This window comes from Talaromyces amestolkiae (genome assembly GCF_001896365.1).
Source record: "Talaromyces amestolkiae strain CIB chromosome Unknown scaffold12.1, whole genome shotgun sequence".
NCBI classification, from domain to species: domain Eukaryota; kingdom Fungi; phylum Ascomycota; class Eurotiomycetes; order Eurotiales; family Trichocomaceae; genus Talaromyces; species Talaromyces amestolkiae.
The window spans coordinates 29,356-51,410 of NW_024468048.1; the positions used below are offsets into that span (position 1 = coordinate 29,356).

Consider the following 22,055-nt stretch of genomic DNA (forward strand, 5'->3'; position numbering starts at 1 on the left):
CTAACCAATGTGATGAGCCTCAGGAAATGTAATATTCAGCCTAGTAGAAACTCACAGCCTTGCCCTACCAGGTGGGTAGATATTAGGCCTACGATTTTGCTAAGGCTCGGCTTCCACTTGTAAGCCATAGCGTTCAGGTTGTTCCCTTCTGCAAGGCCCTTTGTAAGTTTGCATATCGACAGCGAATATCTAGTATATGGCTGAGATCCAGAGGTACCACATATCGATAGGACTTAAAATAGAATTGTCACAAAAAATAATGTTACATTATATAATCCTACACGAAGACTTTGATCGATGTGTTAGCAAAAAACCGCTTTACCAAAAAAGAGGTCCCCTTAATGGGGTGATATTGGTAACGAAATGTAAGACGGGTGCGAACACTCTGTATTCGCTATAAACAAGTGACATTACTTTCAATGTAATGTCTGAGTCACGTGATTCATTTCGATAGTTGATTAGGATTAGGGTTGCCCCTCATTCAACAACCCTTGAACAAAGAAGGCTGATTCGTTCGATAAGCCATCACGTGACTTTGTAGTCAGATAAGTGTGAGAAATGGAAAGTGGATCTTGTGAGACCGTCTTTATTGGCCAATTGCGAGGGTTTTATTACCCTAAAAGTTCTAGCTTTAAATTATAGTCTTGGCAGTCTGATAAGAGTCATACCCCAGAACTTTTTTTTCATTGAGACTTGACAGGTATATTCTTTTCACTTCAAGACTGGCATTGCGCCCACGACATCCTTCCCACTTTTATTCTAGCATTATACGAACCTCACGAACTCCGCTACTCCTCTCGACAGCTCAAGAACGATTATAATGGTTTCCAACCTCGAGGCGGAAACGCCTCACAACAATTTCGATGTATGTACCTCAGACCAAGAACTTGCGACGAATGACTACAGTCAGAGCACGCGGGCGCAATGCACTCGAAAATGCAATAAAAATGGTTAAGCTAACAGATTGCACTTTCAGACTATCCTCGTTCTCGATTTTGGCGTACGTAAAGTCGACAGCCCTTCACCCCTCCATTTTGATCTATTGCACGAGCTTCGGCGTCGATACGAAAAAGTAAACAAATGCTGACTCCCATCATTAAAAGAGTCAAACCAGTCATCTTATCTTGCGACGTCTCCGCGCTCTCGGCGTCTTCGCTGAGCTCCTTCCGTGTACCACCAAGATCGCCGAGTTGACATGGAAGCCTAAGGGAATAATTTTCTCCGGAGGTATACAGTTCGCATGATATATGTTTTGCCGAATTCTAATTGAGATATTAGGCCCTGCTTCTGTCTATGATAATGATTCTCCTCGTAAGGGCTTTGCCTTTGGGAAATATCGATGCGTTTACTCATATATATAGATGTGGACCCCGCTGTTTTTGACCTCGGTGTCCCCATTCTGTGAGTCTTGTTCTCAAACCACCCGTGAATCTTTGGAATATGAACTAACGTGGGACTTATAGTGGTATTTGGTATGACCTCCTGTGTCATCGACTTGTGGTACATCACTAATATATCGACTCAGCTATGGTTGCCAGGAGATAGCTTGGCGCATCAACGCAAAGAATGTTGCCCGCGGTGAAGCACGAGGTTCGTACTTTGGGGATATCACGTATCGCGCTATTTAACACCTTAATTTAGAATACGGTCACGCCGACGTCAACATCGCCCACGTAAATAGCCATGTCGACCGCCTTTTCGCTGGTCTCGGTGAAGCAATGCCTGTTTTCATGTCCCACTTCGACAAGCTAGTGAGCCTGCCTGAGGTGAGTCAATTAGCTTCTTATTTTTTAATCTTTCTTATTGACTCTAATAGGGCTTCGTGGTCATCGGTGCCACCAAGAATTCAGAATATGCCGGTATCGCCCATGAGGAGAAACCCATTTTTGGTTCGTCTTTTTCAAGCTATTTTCGTGGCCTAATATGGCAAGGTGCTAACGATTAACTTTTAGGTGTCCAATTCCATCCCGAGCTTGAACACGTCTGTTACCACATCACAATACATTCCGAAAGAAACTTTCACTGACTATCGAATGTAGACACCCCGCGGTGTTGAGGTTCTCCGCAACTTTGCCGTTGATATTTGCGGTGCTCAACCAAACTGGAAAATGGGCGACTTCKTCCAGCTCGAAATTGCTCGCATTCGTGAACTCGTTGGCCCCCGCGCACTCGTTCTTGGTGCTTGCAGCGGTGGTGTGGACAGCACTGTCGGAGCCAAATTAATGCGTGAAGCTATTGGAGACCGCTTCAAAGCTATCCTTATTGACAATGGCTTTATGCGTTTGAACGAGTGCGAACAGGTCAAGGAGACGCTCGAGAAACATCTTGGCGTCAATCTTACCGTTGTCAATGCTGGTGAGCTTTTCATGAGCCGTCTCGCTGGTGTTTCCGACCCCGAGAAGAAGCGAAAGATTATTGGCTCGACTTGTGAGTATCCCGGGGKTTGTTGATGGGCTATTGACAAAGGTACTGATTATTGTGAAGTCATCGATTTGTTTGAGCAAGAAGCTATCAGGGTACGTTCAGTCTCTTATGTCATTATATGTGACTTACCAACGAGATTTTCAGATCGAGAAGGAAGTAGAGCATACCCCCAACTCCGGCAAGGTCGAATGGTTCTTACAGGGCACACTCTACCCCGACGTGTAAGCGATTTTGACTGAATTGCACATTTCTAAGCTGACAGATTTTAGTATCGAATCCTTGAGTTTCCGTGGTCCTTCAGCCACTATTAAGAGTAAGCCACTTACTGACATTACACAAAAGAAGTTCAAATAAGCTGACATTTGAAAAAGCTCACCACAACGTTGGTGGTCTGCCTGAGGTAAGCAATTCTTTCCTACACCTAATTGTTCCCTGGCTAACTAGCATATAGCGTATGATGAACGGCGTAAGTTGAACCACTTGATAGCCTCTGGCAGGGTTGAAAATACTGACATGACACGAATTCGGCTCATTTAGCAAGGCTTGCGTGTAAGTGCTCATACTTTTGCTTTAACATGTAAACAATGCTAATTTAATTTCGACTCTAGCTTATTGAACCTCTCAGACTTTTGTTCAAAGATGAAGTTAGGGTAAGCGAGCCTTTACAGCGGACCTTTACATAAGTTGTAATCGATACTAATGTTCGTATAGGCAATTGGTCGTCAACTCGGAATCCACGAGTCTCTTGTGAACCGTCACCCCTTCCCTGGCCCCGGCATTGCCATCCGTATTCTCGGTGACTGCACCGAAGAGCGCGTGAATATCGCCCGTCAGGCCGACCACATTTTCATCACAAAGATTAAAGAAGCTGGCCTTTACGACGAGGTATGTCGCATCACCAGGCCAACGCGATAAGAACGAAAGCTGACTCTTACCCCATAGATCTCTCAGGCTTTTGCCGGTCTCGACACCAATCGTAGCGTCGGTGTCTTTGGTGATCAGCGAGTCTGGGGATACATTATAATTCTGCGCGCCGTCCGTACCAAGGACTTTATGAGTGCAGAGGTCTTCAACTTTGACCATACTTTCCTCGCGGTAAGTCACTTCTGAAGCGCCTTCATTAGATTCGAGTCATTAATTGGTGTTCCTCCAGGATGTTTCTCGCACCATCTGCAACCAGGTCGAGGGCGTGTCTCGCGTCGTCTATGATCTGTAAGTAAAAGCTTTCCATTCTGAGATGCTGAGCTTTAAGCTGACATTATTTTCTTAGAACTTCCAAGCCCCCTGGCACCATTGAGTTGGAATAAGCGGACTGATTGACGAAAAGGTAGACAAGAAACATATTAGAAGAAGGATAGTAATTTAAATCGCACGGCGTTTTGGAAAATTTCTCGGGAAAGGGTGCATAGAGCGAAAAGGACCAGGATGGTTGAAATCCTTAGCGGTCTCTTGAGCGGAGACGGGGAATATACAATAGAATAAAAGTTTTCGATAGGTCACTTAAGCAATCATTCAGGGTATGGAGTCATGCCGGGTTTTTCTTTTCTTTTCTTTTCTTTCCTACCTTTCTTCCAACTAGGAACTATTTACCTTCTCCCTAGGGGTGTCCTAGTATATCGCTCAAGGTAGTAACGAAGTCCTTATTCTATATCGAGCCTACTATCAACTAATTGGTTCCAAAGATCAACATGATTTCGAAAAGTTTCTAGTCCATTCCGATTGATATTCTCTACCATCATCAAATTTGGCCAAATGATGCCTACATTCACTCATTTCATCATGACACCATTTTTCCTCTTTCTTCCTTCATCCTTATCATACCAAGCAAGACTTTCATCTAGTCATGGTAGGTAACACTGTAAACGCTGAAACCAATCGGTTTCTTCGAATACTTGAGCTTACCCGATCCATTAATCTCCAGATAGACACCATTAGCAGCCTGAATAGCATACTCACCACTACCAAGATACGTGATGTTGTACGTCTCCGCGTTCTTAGCATTCGTGGTGAATGTACTTCCAGTAGTAAGGTATCGTCCATCAACAGCACTGTAGATATTGAACGTAGTACCTTCCGCACTCAAAGCCTTGAGAACCCATCTCTGGCTCTTTGCGTTGTGTGTTGAGGTGGCCTTGCTGGTCGCTAGAGTGTTGCTTTTACCGCCCTCGTTGGTCAAAGCGTACCCTTTGTACTCAAAGACGAGGTAGTGGCCCTCGGTCATGTAGCCGCGGATACCCTTGAAGCCGTCCTCGAAGTAGAGAGCTTCTTCTTCGGTTTGGTTGCCGTAGGGGATGCCCGAGACGTATTCGCTGCCGGAGCAGGAGCCGGTCCATTCGATGTCGCAGAAGCCGCTGTACATCCCGATTAGTTCGCCGGCGGAGTTGGCGATGGGGGTGTTGGGGGTGGGGAGGTTGGGGATGCTGTAGTCGGGCTGTTTTAAGAGTTAGAGGGAGTATATGGAACAGCTGAATGGTTGTAAAGACTTACGTTCTCAAAGTCAAAGGCGTTGACGAGGTCGGACATGTGCCCGCGGCGCCATTCGTTGAGTTGAGGGGTGACGATGTTCTTGTATCCTCTGGCGGTGAGGTATTGCTCTGTGATTTCATTAGATTAGTTTCAATAGTGTATCAGACCTTGATTAGCGACTTACCGAGGAACTGAATGATGGAAGAATGGTCCGAACGTTCGGTAAAGACGTGGCCACCACGAGTGAAGGGAGAAATGATCAAAAGGGGGATACGAACACCTTTCATATCTTAGTATATACTGCCTAGTTGCTTTATGAGAAGGAAGAGGAGCTCACCAGGACCGGAGAATGTGTAGCCCAAAGTTCCATAAGGATCTTCAAACCATTCACCAGCGGTACCGTTGGGAGAAACAAGGGGCAAGACAGCATCACCCCAACCACCACCCTCTGTTATCATTAGCTTTCCTTCAGCATGATATATTATTATTATTGAAAAAAGGTTTATACGCACCATCGTAGTTAAGAAGGATGACGGTCTCCTCTCTATCCTTTCCATTGATAGCCGAGCCAACAACCTGGTTAATAAACCACGATCCGTCAATAGGAGTATTCGGCGAATGCTCCTGAAGTGCACCAGGAGGGAACACCCAGCTGACTTCGGGAAGAGTACCGGCAGCAGCGGCAGCCTTGAAAGCATCAAGACCATTGTCACCGTCAAAGGCGAGACCACGCTCGTACAGACTAGAGTTGGTGGATGCGTTTTGAAATGCCTCAAAGTAGAAGAGACCATTGTTGGTGGCCCAGTTGTAGGAGTTTTGATAGGAGCGCCAGTTGACGCCGGCTTCGTCCAGGTATTGGGCGAAGGCGGGCCATTTAAGGGGGAGACAGTCCAAGTTAACACCGGAGCAGGCTGTTAAGATGGTTAGCTGTTCGGTCATGTCATTTGGAAAGTTGATGCGGCTTACTGTCGGCCTGTTGGTCATCTAGGACGACACCACCGGCGCCAAGGGGCTGGGGACCACCGGGGACGTTGATAGACCCAGACTGATCATATATTAGTATGACGTGTTCAATATGCTACAGAAAACTGGATACATACCTGCCAGAACCATCTGTTGGGGTCGGTGTTGGAAGCAATGCTTGCCTATGAAAGAACCATATGAATAATGTAACAAAACCGGATAAGGATAAAAACATACATGATAACGATCGGCAACAGTATATGACTCAGCCAACGCAAAGTGATATGGGATATCCTGACGCTTGAAATACCCCCATGACTGAGGAGTCGAGATCTGAGCCCAGGCGTTGTTGAGACCACCGTTGAAGGACTGGTGGGTAGGGATCCAGTTGTTGGCTCCGGCACAGAGGCATTGACTTTTGTTGTAGTTCTCCTCTCCTCCAAGGTAGTTCAACCAATAAGGGAGGAGATACTCAGCCTCGGTGGTGACGCCAGTGAGGTTCCTGCCATAAGATATCAATACTGAATAATTTTCATCTCATGCAATAGCATGTCATGCAGGATCAATAGGATCTGCTCCATCTCCACTTACTGGTACCAAACCGATTTGCCGTCAGGGTTGATCTGGACATTCGGATCGGCAAAGCCTCGCACMCCAGCCATAGTACCGAAGTACTAATCAATAAGTATGAGGAGGACTCTTCTCGTATAATTTGAGCAGGGTATCACTCACGTGCTGGAATGAGCGGTTCTCCATCATCAGCATAACAACGTGCTTGATGTCCTTCAACGATGCCGCCCCCGCGTTGGCGGCACCGGCAAGGGCCAACAATGCAACGATACTCTTCTGCATTGTTGTTTGCTAGACTGTTGACTTTTTTAACAGGCTAGACAGAGCTTGGCAAGTCGAGAAGTTGTCGAAGGATTGATGTCTCCTTCTTATACAACTATCTTGAAACTGTCAATACACATCTATGATCAAAGACAGGATGAATAATCATAGAAGCGTCGTAAGCTATCTCAATAATGAAAAAGTCAATTGGCCATGTTAATCTCAGGGTTTAAGTTGGGGAGGTCACACGTGTTACATTCTGAATGATACTGTTGGCTCATGCATTCTGTAGGTACGTAGACTATATCCGGAATGAAAACGCTAGAGAAGTGTAGTGGTGCTATTTCTCTCCACGTGGATCGATCATTCTAGCTTGTTTGTTCACGAGAGGGTAGTAGTATTAGGAAATGCCAGCAGTTTGTGGAAGGCTAGTAGGATTGACTACCGGACTAAATTCTCACTTGTTCAACAATATGGCAGTAGTGCAGTGCAATGCAGCGGCATGACTCGGCTGCCAATCAGCTAAAGGGCCGACCAACATGCAAGAAGTGGTAGTCATTGCTCATCTTTCTTGGCATTATCGGATCTGCAACGTTTACATGTGTCCAAGTTGCTATTCATATCTCCCCGGTCAATACTCAAATCAAGAAACATATGTAGCAATGTTGCAGCATATGCAAGCCATGTACACCGCACATACACGATATCACCCGGAACGCCATGGAAGTCAAAATCAGTATCCACTATCGAAGCTTCATATCTCAAGGCTTATATCAGCCTCCTTAGCGTGCATTGGCCGCAGCCAAAAATATGTGCATACAACAGTCCAATGGGAGATACTCTGACTCCAATACAGGATAACTTACTGGTCAAGCCACGGGGAATAAGCATTACTCGTCAGCCAGGAACGCAGAGTTACCGGCTCACAGACCGTGTGCAAAGTGCCCTGAATCAGGAAATAATCGGAAGATATCCGGTTCTCATGGGTCCTCTAATGGTGACAAAAATATTGTATGAAGCACTACTTTTCAGTAATAACCTTCCGATCAATCACCTGGGCACATCCCCTGCAGATAGTAGTATGCAGATTAAGCATACATACATAGAGTGCTTAGGTTACATTGGTCTGGCCCTGCGACCTTGCACACAGTAGCCCTAGAGGACAATTACAGACATGTTGTAGCAGGGTCGTATGACCATGCTGCCGAGAAAACCATTCATTATTAGCACCAGCCAAGAAGTCCCCAAATTTTCCAACGATCAATTCGTTCATCTCGTGATGATGTTGAGTTATACTAAAATAGTGCATGTAGTTGCAATACTATGAGTAGATTTTCGCGCTATGGCGTGCATTTAGCGCGGGGGTGATCTTGAGGCTAGACGGTCAGTGATTGTCGAATCCCGAGTCATCTCCTTGAAACGTGCGGCGGAAAACACAATTTAATTTCCACATTCGGAAATTTCCGACCACATACCTTGTTTGGAAGTAGAGAGCAAACCCTAAGTTGAGACTTTTGACTGAACGTACGTGTGTGATTCAATCTGGAAATCCTACGAGAGTAGTCGACTTGGTGGGTATACAGAGCGTTGACCGGTTTTGTACCGGGATCGGCCAGCTCGGGTTTTGTGCGTCCTTAAGTCTATGTATTAGAATTACATGTCGAGTCATTCATTTTCAGCCGGTTGATGAGGGCAGAAATCAGTTCAAGAACATAAGGATGCCTCGGGTCATATTTAATTACCTTTTACGATCCACGATACCACTTAGTATCGCCAGTAGCGGATTTGACGCGGCATATGATACCATTGTTGTTGAGGTTTAAACTACATTCATAACACCTCACACGACGCCGACTCTCTCAACATCTGCGCAACAACCACAAATCCACCGATGGCAGGCGCCCCACACAATCCAAGAAACAGGATATAAAATATAATCTCAAGAAAAGAATCCCAAAAAAGCTTTCTGACGCGGGAATCCGCTCCCTTTCTCATCGCGTTTCTTGCCTTTTTAAAAAATGCAGTAAAATCCTGCACCACAATGTAAGACAGAAAAGGTTGAATTGGTAGAGCCATCCCGACGGCTAACCAACTCATCGTCCATGCTCGCTGAGCGACCGTGCTTGATCCGGTTTTGAATTGCGACATTCCTCCAATGACAGCCAAGGGTAGAGATCCGATCAAGATACGTACAAGTCGTATCAGCCACTCGCCGATGAAATGGAATTGCTTAGGGTTGGTGATGCTGAGAATATTGGCGTGATTTGCTTTTACGGTTTTGAAGTAGTAGCAGTTAGGGCATACGAGTAAAGGTTTTTTATCCTTTTTGGACTTTTTCTTTTTCCGCTGTCGCTTTTCGTTGGTTTCGTCAGTGTCAGAGGACTGTGCGGGGGTTTTCAATTCCCCTTCATCAGCGGACAATGCCTTTTTCACGTCATGAGAGGTTGCGGGATCGGTATCGTTACGCTCTTCATCTGACTTTGACGCCAGCTCATGTTTCTCGGCAGTCATGGGCTCCACTTCTCCAGGGAGATAAATTTTGTCGCCCAGTTGAAACTCCCACCGCTCTTGTGCTGACTCCTTGAGAGCAGCGGAGAACACGAAGGTATCCTCGACCTCAAGGTGCGCACTTTCAAGATTACCGACAACTCCTTGAAATTCACCTCCGCGCCGTGAAGCCTCGTCCATCATCTCGGAGCGAACAAGATACAAAGTTGAGTATCGAGGAGTAACCAAATTGCCCAGCAAATTGACAAAGGACATGATCACATACGGTAAGACTGTAAATGAGAACGCCGCATATCCATATTTCGATACTTGGTTGCCTCGAGAACGATACAAGCCGGTCAACGCATAGATAATCTGGATGATTGATACCAAGGCGGACGCAAAACTGTAAGCTGATGTAAGGGCAAACTCGGATTTGGGGGCTGCAGTTTGATCTGAGCTGTCACTTGAGAAAGAGACCGGTTCGACGATAGCGTTGGCAGGGACGTAGGCCAGCTGGTATCCTTCCGGTAGTTTGTATGTTCCGAAGACTTGGTAATGGCGGCCGACAAATTCGACGCGTGTAGAATTAGCACCTACTTGCAACCATAGCGGGCTTTCCACCTTGAGTTCGATCGGTTCATGATGTGCTTTTCTAAGCAAACGATTAGCAGGTTTATTAGTTGAAATCATTTACCATTGTCCCTCAACTTACAGCTCTTCCACGTATTGCCCAACCTTTTCTGTATTTTTAGCTACGGATTTCAACGTGTTAGCCATCGCAGAATAAACCATCAGTAACCTTCGACGTACACATGATCTTATAGGCTTCGTACTCGTCGTTATCCTCATCTCGAAGCTCCTTTGACAAAAACGACATGGAACGAAGCGTCTCCCCAGCCATCGGCTTCCATTTCTGCGAACGAACGACCATGCAAAAAGCTCTCGAGCGAAGGGCTTGCTGAAACGGATTTTTATAAAAAGCGGCATGTCGCACCACAGCCAGAACTCCGCGACCTGCGCCTGAGCTGGGGACGAAGATTGCCAATATCATGTTCACAATTGTTATACTGACAGGCTCCCCGGGAAACGAAATGACGGTGGCCGCGTGGGAAAGGTAGTTGCCCAGAAAGAAAGAGCCGATATCCGTCCATGTTGTCGGTGTGCACCATACGTTCGTAGCAGGGTCATAGGTAGCGCCTGGAGGGAGGGTGATCGTGGTGTCGCGAGCGGGCAGGACAGCGGCCCAAGCTCCGTATACAAGCGCGAGTAAAGCCAGGACGTATGTCCTGGGGACAAAGAAGGAGTATGTCATGATCGCGAATATAGGCGACTAGATACAGATTTCGAGCGCGACATGATCTGACTCTTCGATAAAGAGACGTCGCGGTATTAAAGTGTCGAACACAGCTGTCGGAGTAAATTCAGGAGAAAGTCATCGCCATGCGGCTGAAGACAGCTGATTTTCTTACAGTAAGTCATGCATAGTAACTAACTCTGATTAAATCTATAAGCCAATCATACATTGCTTGCTGTGCGGTCTAATCTAGACTCAGTTTAGCTTGTTTACTAGCTCATCATACCCTCCAATGGAAATGTTTATTCAGTTTCAGGCATCAATTAGGCCCCCCCTGGCCACTGCAACTAACCATTTCTAGAACGGCCCCGTCGATCAAAGAAAATGAGAACTGAAGAACAGCCTTGATCACTCAAAGTACAAGCTATCGGACCTTACATGAGATGCACTGTTTGCTATACATACCACTATCTAACCATTCAGGAGACAGCTTCCACGTATCGAAAATCCACGTATAAACCATTTCTGTCCTGATTTTTTGTTTCGAAGGTATATACCCACTTGGCAGTGATATATATTAATTAAAATCATACCTACGCACTGGGCAGTAGGCGGACATAACCCATGAACGTTGTATACCTAATGTCAACGTAGATCAAGCAGATTAATCAATACTGGCGAAGTAATTTAGCAAGATTTATTGTCCTACACCCGGGGTTTCAAACGTAAGCAATACAGAATACTCCAGGTAATCTCAAAATCCATCTAAAACCCCTTATCGATTCCGAGCAGTTACCAGCAAAGGACCCTTCAAGTCACTAATCCCAACGCTGAACATATCCGGAATTTTTCCCTTGTACAACCCTTTAGCTACATCTGCCCGCTCCTGCTCGCTCGCCAAATCAAAGTCGAATTCTCTCAGGAGTGTACTCAAAAGCTTGTATATGTTGGTTGTAGCTACTGTTTTGCCAATACATTGTCGTCCCCCGAGACCGAAATGCATCAAAAGACGAGATTTTGCGGCAATGGACGGATCTTCCCATCGCGTAGGGTCGAAGATGTTGTGGTCTTTGCCCCACACGGCTGGATTATGGTGGAATGCATGGTTGCATACCGCGAGAGATGTCTAATCAACCATCAGCCTTTCTGTGTCTCAAGGTCGAGCATGATATATTTCAAAGCTTACTCCGTAGGGGATATGGGACCCTTCAATAGTCACGCCCGCCGGATCCATGACGCGACGTGCCAATGGCATGGTAAATACTGGAGTGATTCGAAAGTTTTCCCGCATGCAGTTACGTAGGAAAGGAAGCGATGTCTCAACGCTAGTAACCGGATAAGCTGCCTCACCGGGGTTGAGGGGAGGCAAATTGGAGTCAATTTCATGGACACACTTTTCCAAGTACTCGGGATTGTGTAGTAAATGATAGAAGAGCAATGTCGAAGTAGCACTTGTCGTATGAGTTCCTGCAATACTGTTGCAATTCAGTGACTCTCGGACTTCCAGTTCAACATCTAGCATGGAGCAACCCTTACATGAAACCAAACGCTTCTGTTTTCAAATCATCCGGAGTAAGTTTTTCTCCCGTCTCGGGGTCCTTGGCTTTGATCAAGTTGGTCAATATGTCCTTTCTTTCAGCTTTGCTGTCGGAGCTTTGGGCAGCAGAGAGATCAGCGAGTCGCCTATCAATAGATACCGACGCAAGGTCTGCACAAGCTTTCCGGCCCGCAAAGAGCCTTTTGAGTCCAGCATGTGGTACATATGGAAGCCACTTTTTCAACGTCATTGTCATCATTGGCCACGAACCGGTAACTGCGGCGAGAAGGCTGTGCTCGACAACGGGAGGCACAAGGGATTCATCATCCGACTGTTGCACACCGAAAGATTGGCTAAATGCTAGCTCGCCTAGCACATCTATCACATAATAGTGCAATACTTTTTTAAGATCGAATATCTCATTGCGGTCAATGTGGGATTGGATCTTATCTTTTAGTATCTGAATGTTCTCATCGAGATAATTCTCCATGTCTTTAATGTAGCTCATGGAGAAACTATGTGACATATGTCGCCGACGAACGGAGTGCACCTAAAATGCGTTAGCGATTTATATCGAGTGATTTTAGTAGCAGACGCGAGACTACTCAAACATACAGCTTCATCTCGCATACCAAAGACATTGGGATGCGCAGCTCCATACGCATCATAAAACTCCGTCTTGGGCATGAGCCTGGCACTTTTCTGGTATATGACCGGAATCGCACTCTCGTGGGTAATGCTGAGTTTATCAGGTCCATATCGGACAATTGGACCATACTTCATGTGCAGTTTGGTCAAATTGTATGGTTGTTGTAATGATAAGAACTGATTCMCCTGCCACAGGTCCGTGAGGCTTGCCAGGAAAGGCCCAGGATACTTCGCGAGGGGGTGCAAGTATCGTTGATACACAATGTAAGCCAGGGCAGCGATGGCCAGTAAGCTGCCACCAATAACAATGCGCATTTCGGATATCTGATCTAGTATGTATTCCATGATCGTTAAGATTAATTTCGGACATGAAGGTGATAGCTTGAGTGAAAAATAGACCACGAGGAGAGAGCGTACGCCTCGATCTATATTATGCAACCCCCCTACATGTCAACGAGCTCGGCTGTCAGGTCTCAATACCGCATCTCTTGCCTCTCCACTGCGCAAATATAACAAGCTGGATAATAGACGATTTGGCTCCGATAGTTGCGCGAAGGGTCGGGAAGCCATCACCCGATTGGCTGGTAACGGTCGGAGAGGGCCATGAAAGTTGGGGAAAAATGCGGGGAAGAGATACTAGAATGACGAACTTATTGATCATTATGGACTTATTCGTGCACACATCTTGCAAAGATAGTGATTACATCAGATACAATGAGCACAATGCGGCGTATAGAGGTGGCGTGCACCGAATGTCGACGTCGAAAACTCAAGGTGCGCATATCCTATCGAAGCGGAAAGACACTGTCTAACAGTAGACTAGTGTAATGGCACAAGACCTACTTGCTCTCGATGTAAAGATTTATGCCTGGAATGCTCCTACAAGCCTCTCAGCAGTAGGTTGCGGGATGGTCTAACGAAAAGGTTCAACACGATTGGACTGATGCATGGTAACCAAGCATGCTGATCTTTGTTGTACAGGGATAAAAATGATCTTCGAAAAAGAGTTGAGATGCTAGAACAAAGCCTACTAAACTCTTCGAAATCACTTCAGCAAGCGTCATCCCTTACCGATATGAGTTCGGAGCATCAAGAAGATTCTCTTAATGTATCAACAACTTTGGATGAAGACATATCAGTCGACATCCTGTCAACAGATGCATTTCAGCAGACATCAGAAAATGAAGTCGGGTATTTTGGTGCGTCGCAAATTTTCTATCCACGCCATCAATATATTCTCATGAAATTGCTACGCAGGGCCGAGTTCAAATTATGCCATGTTTCGCCTGTTGTCGAAAGTTTTTGCCGATACGACAATGCTGTACATGCCTACCAACAGAGCCGCTTCATTATTAGAATCGTGCTCTAAATGTGGGAATCATGATAAACACTCAGCAAACCGAGTTGTTTCTAACCAATTAGATCACTCAAGGCCAGCACCAGAAAAGAGTTCTCCACGGGAAATGTACATTCTACCTACCAAACAAGAAGCTCTGTTCCTATTCGGAACGTTTTTCAGGGACATCGGCACCCTATTCCCATACATCAATGAAGTTGATATACTAGATCAATATCAAAAATCAAGAATGCAGCAACCGCCAAAGTTCAGAGCAGTCTTTTTGGCTTTGCTGAACATCATCTGGGCACATGCGTGTGCATCTCAGAGCAAGGTGCAGCGAGAAACATTTTACAACAGAGCTGTGGCCCTATTAGACTTACGTACATTAGAAAGACCTGGCTATGAATTGGGTAAGTTCATCTCTTTTGTCCTACTTTTCAGTCGCGTACCGAAGCTTATCAATTTTTGCAATCGTCTGTCCAGTGCAAACGCTGCTGTTGATGGTCACGTACAAGCAAAATCATCAGAGATCAATATCCAGTTATACCACACATGCATTGTGTGTCAAAGCCGCATTTCATGTTGGCCTTCACTCGGAGCGAGTTTTGATGGACTGCGAGACGGAAGAACGACACAAACGTGTTAGTCTTTGGGAAGCGGTCGTTCGGAACGATAGGTGAGCATGTTTTGCTATCATCGTAGCCAGTGTTTTATTGACAACTATGGAAGACTTATGGGGCTGACGCAAGGTCAACCGTACATGATACCGCAAAGTCTCGGTGTATCTGGTAACTGCAACATTAGTTCTTCATCCTTTGAGAAGTGAGTCTGTGAACTAGCAATTTGACTAGAGCAAGCTAACAATGAGTTGAAAATCTAGATGCTTCACCTCTCTTCTCGAATCTGCAATTGAAACCTTGTACAACGGAAATATCGAGACCTCGACTATATGCCCGACACAATCCCTGGTTCTAGCCTGGGAATCTCTCGATTGGAAATTAAAGGCATGGTTTAACGATATTTTATCTGGTGGGCTGACTATATCATCCATGGAGTTGAGTAATTCGTTCCTAGTCATGGATAAATCTGTGGCAAACCGTATTCTCTTATCCATTGACTACCACCGGCTTCGAATTACTTCCAACTTTCCGTTGATTTCTCACTTTCTTACATTAACTACGACAACCAGCAAAAGCAGAGAATTTGAAATAGAAAGACTCAAGCAAGCGTTACATCGGGTCATTGAAGATGACACGGAAGCTTTGCGGGAACTGCGGAATATATTTTATGCTATAAGCACGTCTCATGAGTCTTTCATGGTAAAGTCTGCTTGTTGGTACACTTGCCACTATACAAGTAAGAGAACTTCTTTCTTGACACTGACATTGGGGGAATCAAGACACAGCGCTGACCCATACTACTAGTCCTGACCGTGACCATGCATTACCTTGCCATCCTGCTTGTTGGAAAACACGGGCCGGATATAGTATCAGCTTCTTCAATGATCGAGATCCGGCAAGATATAGACCAGTCCCTAGACACTTTGAAAAATATTGGCAAGTCTAGTCTTGTGACACAAAGAGCAAGATGTTGCATAAAGCAGCTTTTATCCCTATTCGATACACTAGGTGAGTTCCACGAATTTTCATAATGAAGAACTTGACTGAGAGATGCAAAAAACAGGGGATGAGCCACGATCATCTACACCGCCAATATCACTAGACTTCATGGATACGGAGATCTTTTTACAGAGTATACAAAGGCCTTCTGATGAACTATTAAATCAGTTCGCGAGGGATGATTTTAGCGAGCTGGATCAGTCGTTTCTTGATATTTACTCTCGGCTTCCACGGTGTGAATGATCTTGTATTGTAGCATGTCACCTTTGAGATTATAGTGTACAATTATCACGATAACAAGAAACGCATCACAAAATTTGTAGTATGGGAGGGTTATAATATTCAATAAGGGACTCGAAAGAAGCTGCACCGCTTTTTCCCCAAGAGTACCACAACAAATAAAAAGAGCGATAATGGAATTGAAATTATTTAGTGATTATTCTATAATGCTCATAGCCGTTGCAATGCGTGCTCGAAGTGATCTACCCAAGAATGACAGATTTCGATGCGGAGTAATAAACAACATTGTTCTCCAATCGGCATCAATCTTCCCGTCCGCGGCTATCTCAATAGATGGTCTTAGCCACCTTCAAGTCCTGAGGTCAATGTGCGGGGAGAGTTTTGCTTGGAGGGTATTCTATTCCGCTTACCCCGGATTCTTACAGGGTTAGAATGGCATGCTTCGATGTTGCTTCTCCGCATTTTTAGTACCTATATGTTGTGGTCTGAAGGCCAGAGTCAAAGGACATAGAACTCCACCCTAGACTTGGATTTCGAGTCCTCAATTGTTTAGCACACGAAATTGATCAAACAACAACAGTTCTCTTGACAACATGGAAAAGCCAAAGATGGAACATATTGAAGAGGGTCATGCATCCAGTCTTCCGGATTCGTGTGATGTACCGTGTCAAGACAATCTCCCTGCCGAACATCGTCAATATCTATTGAGACGTCACGGCACACTGGATCTCAGTCCGGTGCCATCAATGAGTGATGCTGATCCATTCAACTGGCCGGCATGGAAAGTAAGTGAACGACTCATATCATTTCATTCCTGGTATAGGCAAAGAAGAAAACCCCGTGCTGATACTCCGTACTCTATAGAAAATCCTGAACCTTGCTTTGATCAGCTTCCACGCAATGATGGCTACCTTCACTGCTGCAGCAATTCAAAGCGCATTTGTCGAGATAGCACAAGACCTGCGCGTCAGCGTTCAACAAGCCAGCTATCTCACCTCCCTTGTCATCGCCATCATCGGCGGAGCACCACTATTCTGGAAACCCTTTGCAGACCGTTATGGTCGCCGGCCAATTTTCCTCATTTCTCTCGTTTGCAGTTTGGTAGGMAACATTGGTTGCGCAAAGAGTCCGTCCTATGCCACGATGGGCCTGTGTCGGGCTATCACCGCATTCTTCATTTGTCCTGCGGCAGCGATTGGGAGCGCGGTAGTGAGTGAAATGTTTTTTGAAAGAGATTATGCTCGTTGCATGGGGGCTTGGGCTCTCATGGTTACGTTGGGTGTCCCATCTGCGCCGTTCATATTCGGGTTCGTCGTGCATCAAGTTGGCTATCGTTGGATCTATTGGATATTAGTTGTAGTATGTATGCCCTTTAAAGTTGTCAAAGTGAAAGGCTAATGCACTCCAGGTGAATGCCATACAGCTGATACTTTGGTTCTTCTTTGGCTCCGAGACGCTTTTCGAACGTTCAGCGACCCATGACACAGATTTCAAGCAACAGTACTTCCGATTCAAGCGCATCGGATCGACTCCGTTACGCGTTCGAGACTTCATCTATCCATTGTCGTTCGCAGCCAGACTTTGCGTCATGATACCCAGTTTGTCCTACTCGATGGTGTTTCTCTTTGCCAGCATTCTTATCTCAATCGAGATTCCTCAAATATTTGCCGAAAAGTTTCATCTAGATGCCCAGCAGATTGGTCTTCAGTCTTTGGCAATCATCATCGGCTCCGTGATTGGAGAACAATTTGGAGGCTATCTTTCTGATAGATGGATGTGGGCTCGACAGAAACGAAGCGGTATATCGCCGGCACCGGAATATAGACTATGGCTTAGCTATCTCGGAATCTCTCTTTCTATTTGTGGCATTGTGGTGTTCTTGATCCAAACCGAGAAGGCTTCTGCTCACTGGAATATTACTCCCTTGATCGGTGCCGCTATTGCCGCCGTCGGAAACCAGATTGTAACCACCGTTAATATCACTTATGCAGTCAGCTGTTACCGGAGTGAGGCCGCTAGTGTTGGCGTTTTTATTACTTTTGTGCGTCAGACTTGGGGTTTTATTGGTCCTTTCTGGTGAGTTATAGCAGTCGATTCTTTCGGTACACGTATGCGCTTAGATACGTATACTGATTCGATAACTAGGTTCCCACAAATGCTGGAAAAAGTCGGCTTGTATGCGAGTAACGGCATCATTATCGCACTTCTTGTAGTTGGAAGTGTAGTCCCCACTTTCATTGTACAGTGGCAGGGTCATAAATGGCGGGGCGACACTAATTTGTGACGAGGCTAGGACGGATGATTGTTTTAGTGCATGCTCAGAGTCGAGATGAAAGAATTGAAATTATCGAACCAGAAGATAGAAGCAGAGCATGCTTAGTTCTTGAATTATCACATGCAACGACCGGTAAACTCGGTCCGTGAAGAATGACCTCAATCTTAATCTAAGTAGATGACTTGCATGAAGCTTCACGAAGCAGGTGCAGTTCTAAGCTCTTGAGGTACGTAGACAGTGGACACTTTGATTAAAATAATTATACTGACATGCATAATAATTTTCCGTTCCTGTTTCTCGCGTCTTGCTGTCAAATCAGCGACAAGGTCTTGCTAATCAAGCACTTCCATAGGGCCCATTATTTGAACATGGGCATTAGGAATATCTTCCTATTCTATACATTTTCCCGTATGACCGGAAGATTCTAACCCAGTCGAGCCGTAGTCTAATCTATTAGGCTATGGCTACTACCTTAGCAGCGACGATCGATCGACAGAAACAACGGCGTGGTGCTCCCGGGCCCCTTGATTGGTTTCGATGGGAATTCGCCCCAGGGTTTGCTACTTTGGCCCAGTTTTATGCGTTTATGCTGCCAATGACACATGTGACGTGAATTTCTTTATATATAAGCGCTATTTCATGTCACGATAATTTAGGTCTCGTTTTGTTTGCTGTTGCGTGCGCTCGACATTCTTCAGTTCGGAGACAGGAAGTAGGTTACAAGATGAAATCTACATCTACCATTGGCGCGGCCGCGGTGCTGTTGGCTGCCCCTAGCGTGTATGCCGGCCTTATTAACTACCCTCCCATTCCGGAGGATCTAACGACCCCATATCAACAGCGATTGGCAGTTTATGGGCCTGGAGGTAGGACACTTCTCTTTCGATTTGTAACTTCCACATGCCCAACATGAAACAGTAAATTAATGCGTGTTGAAACAGCCGTCTCCGTTGGATGGAACACATACGCCTACCAAGCCTCGGCTTGCGTTAAATATGGAACATCCAGCTCCAATCTTAACTCGCAAGCTTGCTCGACCATCAACTCCACAACGTACGCAAGCTCTCGCACGTACTCGAATGTGGTAATCTTGTCGGACTTGACCCCGGCAACCACATACTACTACAAGATTGTCTCCACCAATTCAACTGTCGACCACTTTCTGAGTCCCCGCCAGCCAGGAGACAAGACGCCATTCAACCTAGACGTTGTAATTGACTTGGGTGTCTATGGCGCTGATGGATATACCACCTCCAAAAGAGATGAAATCCCCACTATTCAACCTGAGTTGAATCACACCACTATCGGCCGTCTTGCAGATACTGTTGATGACTACGAAATCGTCTTGCACCCTGGTGACTTCGCTTATGCCGACGACTGGTACGAGAAGCCCCACAATCTACTCGATGGCAAGGATGCCTATCAGGCCATTCTCGAGCAGTTCTACGATCAACTTGCACCTATTGCCGGAAGGAAGCTCTACATGGCCAGCCCTGGTAATCACGAGGCTGACTGTACTGAGATTCCGTACACGTCTGGATTGTGTCCCGAGGGTCAGAAAAACTTTACCGACTTTTTGCACCGATTTGGACAGACTATGCCCACCGCATTCAAGTCGAGCTCGACTAACACTACCGCACAATCATTGGCTTCCAAGGCTAAGAGCCTCTCCAACCCTCCATTCTGGTACTCCTTCGAGTATGGTATGGCCCACATCGTCATGATTGATACCGAAACCGACTTCCCCAACGCACCAGACGGCCAAGGCGGTTCTGCAGGTCTCGATGGTGGCCCCTTCGGCACCACCAGCCAACAACTCAACTTTTTAGCAGCTGATCTTGCCAGCGTCGACCGCAGCGTCACACCCTGGGTCCTTGTCGCCGGCCATCGTCCTTGGTACACCACCGGCGACAGTTCCTCAGCCTGCACATCCTGCCAAGCCGCCTTCGAAGACCTGTTCTATGAATATGGTGTTGATGTTGGTATCTTCGGACATGTGCACAACTCCCAGCGTTTTCTGCCCGTGTACAATGGTACCGCTGACCCTAAAGGTATGAACGACCCCACTGCACCAATGTACATCATTGCCGGTGGTACCGGTAACATTGAAGGTCTGTCGGCCGTTGGAACTGTGCCGTCGTATAATGCGTTTGTGTATGCGGATGATTACAGCTACAGCTCGTTGAAGTTCTTAAATGAAACGAGTTTGCAGATTGATTTCATTCAGTCTTCAACCGGGAATGTTCTGGACTCGAGTGTCTTGTATAAGAGCCATTGATGATTATGTCGTGTATATATGATTGATTGACATGTCGGATTTGCTTCACCTGTCTATATAATGCGAAAATCGAATCAATCCACATGCCACTTTAGCGAAAACAGCCTAGAAGTTTAGATGACTGATCATGATTCAACTGACACGGACTCCATTACCGTTGTGCCGGTATCATGGCAAGAATATAACATCATCAAATCATGACAACGTCGAACCAGACGTCCGGGTATCAATCCTCGTGGATCCAGTATCAAAGAAAGCGTCTGGATTTGCATCGGATGCATAGTTGGATGAAAGCGAGCGAATGTCGGCGTCGGAGGAATTTGTATTACCAACGCAGCAATACAGAAAAAGAAATCATCCGGGATGTTCAACAGTCTCTGATTGGCTCGCCATATACATCCCGCAAACGGACTAGCGTTCAGGGGTTAATGTCTCCAAACTCTAAACACCCCCGACTCAAGTAAAGTGTTCTAACGTAATTCACGCGCGACCCCTACAACCTCTCTATACCGATTTCATATACTTCAACGCGTCAAAATGCCACCAATTCGCAAACAAGATTCTCTAGAATCGGAGCGTATGGAGGATAGTATTCAATTAGCTCTCCTCGACTTGAAAAACAAAAGAATTTGCAGTGTTCGTGAAGCTGCTAGACTCTATATGATCCCTCGCACCACGCTTCAAAATCGCATGAACGGTTTACAATATCGACAAATGACACGTGCCGACCGCCATAAATTGACTCGATCCGAGGAATGCTTACAAACACGTCAAAGTATACGTCGATTCATACGCCAGTCAACTGCAATCAAGAGACATATAAATCAGAGTGCAGAAAGCCCAAATCCACTGATTGACCAAGCAATTATACGGATGACAGAGGCCTACGAAACAATTACGAACGCCCTTTTGCTGCTACGGAAAGAAAATCATGATTTACGGGCTGCGCTTGAAAAAGAAAAGCAAGAAATTGCTAGGGAAGAAGCTCAAGCGCTCGTACAAGGTCAGGTTGAGGTGTCTCAAGCTGTTACTACCGCTCCGGCTGAGCCGGAGCTCTCAGCTTCTCAAGCCGTCGTACGTCGCCAGTTTCGCTGCAGTTGTTGTGGGATTAAAGGACATAAAATAAATCGATGTCCTTATCGTACTAGTAATTAACTCTTTTTACGTAATTTCTATGGGGTTTAGACATTCGGATTCGAAATCAGTATAGAGAGTTATTTTCGGGAGAGCTGGCCGGGTCAATTGTGAATTACGTTAATGAGTAGTCGATGCACGGCTGAGGATGCTATCAATTTGACCGCAATACCCATCCAAAGCAGTGGAAAATTTGTCTAAATTGGATCGCGTACGAGGCCCAAGGGGACAGATATCGTGAACTTTGCGCGTACAGGCTGTCTCCAGAGTCCGATACTGAGCAGTCTATACAGATGTTAGTTCGTATTAGCTTTGAACTATTAGCTTGTTAGCGTCCGGTTCACTGCGAATTCAGCTACCAGAGAACCAAAGAGGAACGCAATGCAGGGGCGCGACCAGACTCCGCCGACATCTTCTATTGGGTAGAGGTGTTGATAAACTTGGTTCTATCATCAAGTCAATCAACTACTCTTCCGACCTATGAATTCACAAGCTTTATAACAACCATAACATTCTG

At 45.8% G+C, this 22,055-nt stretch overlaps 5 protein-coding genes across 5 annotated transcripts; 3 read left to right on the forward strand and 2 right to left on the reverse strand.

Annotated features, from left to right (window-relative positions):
• Positions 1–820: 820 nt before the first annotated feature.
• On the forward strand, positions 821–3,731 carry BHQ10_006344 (uncharacterized protein; the record flags this gene model as incomplete). The annotated part of the gene is made up of 22 exons (XM_040878920.1): positions 821–865; positions 977–1,000; positions 1,104–1,227; positions 1,279–1,311; positions 1,362–1,401; positions 1,464–1,472; positions 1,526–1,590; positions 1,642–1,766; positions 1,817–1,889; positions 1,953–1,981; positions 2,040–2,427; positions 2,485–2,516; positions 2,569–2,645; positions 2,694–2,737; positions 2,796–2,824; positions 2,876–2,890; positions 2,962–2,973; positions 3,033–3,074; positions 3,136–3,309; positions 3,367–3,519; positions 3,578–3,636; positions 3,695–3,731. The coding sequence occupies 22 exons, from the start codon at positions 821–823 to the stop codon at positions 3,729–3,731; spliced, it is 1,629 nt and encodes a 542-aa protein (XP_040734848.1).
• Positions 3,732–4,261: 530 nt separating this feature from the next.
• BHQ10_006345 (uncharacterized protein) lies at positions 4,262–10,486 on the reverse strand (the record flags this gene model as incomplete). Its single annotated transcript, XM_040878921.1, has 13 exons — positions 4,262–4,855; positions 4,912–5,018; positions 5,075–5,170; positions 5,228–5,338; positions 5,403–5,801; positions 5,857–5,935; positions 5,991–6,035; positions 6,091–6,355; positions 6,445–6,527; positions 6,586–6,699; positions 8,878–9,826; positions 9,887–9,926; positions 9,985–10,486. The coding sequence occupies 13 exons, from the start codon at positions 10,484–10,486 to the stop codon at positions 4,262–4,264; spliced, it is 3,384 nt and encodes a 1,127-aa protein (XP_040734849.1).
• A 757-nt stretch (positions 10,487–11,243) lies between these two features.
• Positions 11,244–12,968, reverse strand: BHQ10_006346 (uncharacterized protein; the record flags this gene model as incomplete). Its single annotated transcript, XM_040878922.1, has 4 exons — positions 11,244–11,594; positions 11,655–11,943; positions 12,005–12,555; positions 12,621–12,968. The coding sequence occupies 4 exons, from the start codon at positions 12,966–12,968 to the stop codon at positions 11,244–11,246; spliced, it is 1,539 nt and encodes a 512-aa protein (XP_040734850.1).
• A 3,476-nt stretch (positions 12,969–16,444) lies between these two features.
• Positions 16,445–18,135, forward strand: BHQ10_006347 (uncharacterized protein; the record flags this gene model as incomplete). Its single annotated transcript, XM_040878923.1, has 4 exons — positions 16,445–16,636; positions 16,716–17,210; positions 17,260–17,927; positions 17,997–18,135. 4 exons carry the CDS (start codon positions 16,445–16,447, stop codon positions 18,133–18,135), a joined length of 1,494 nt encoding a protein of 497 aa, XP_040734851.1.
• Positions 18,136–18,850: 715 nt separating this feature from the next.
• On the forward strand, positions 18,851–20,404 carry BHQ10_006348 (uncharacterized protein; the record flags this gene model as incomplete). The annotated part of the gene is made up of 2 exons (XM_040878924.1): positions 18,851–18,992; positions 19,068–20,404. The coding sequence occupies 2 exons, from the start codon at positions 18,851–18,853 to the stop codon at positions 20,402–20,404; spliced, it is 1,479 nt and encodes a 492-aa protein (XP_040734852.1).
• Between the last annotated feature and the right edge of the window lie 1,651 nt (positions 20,405–22,055).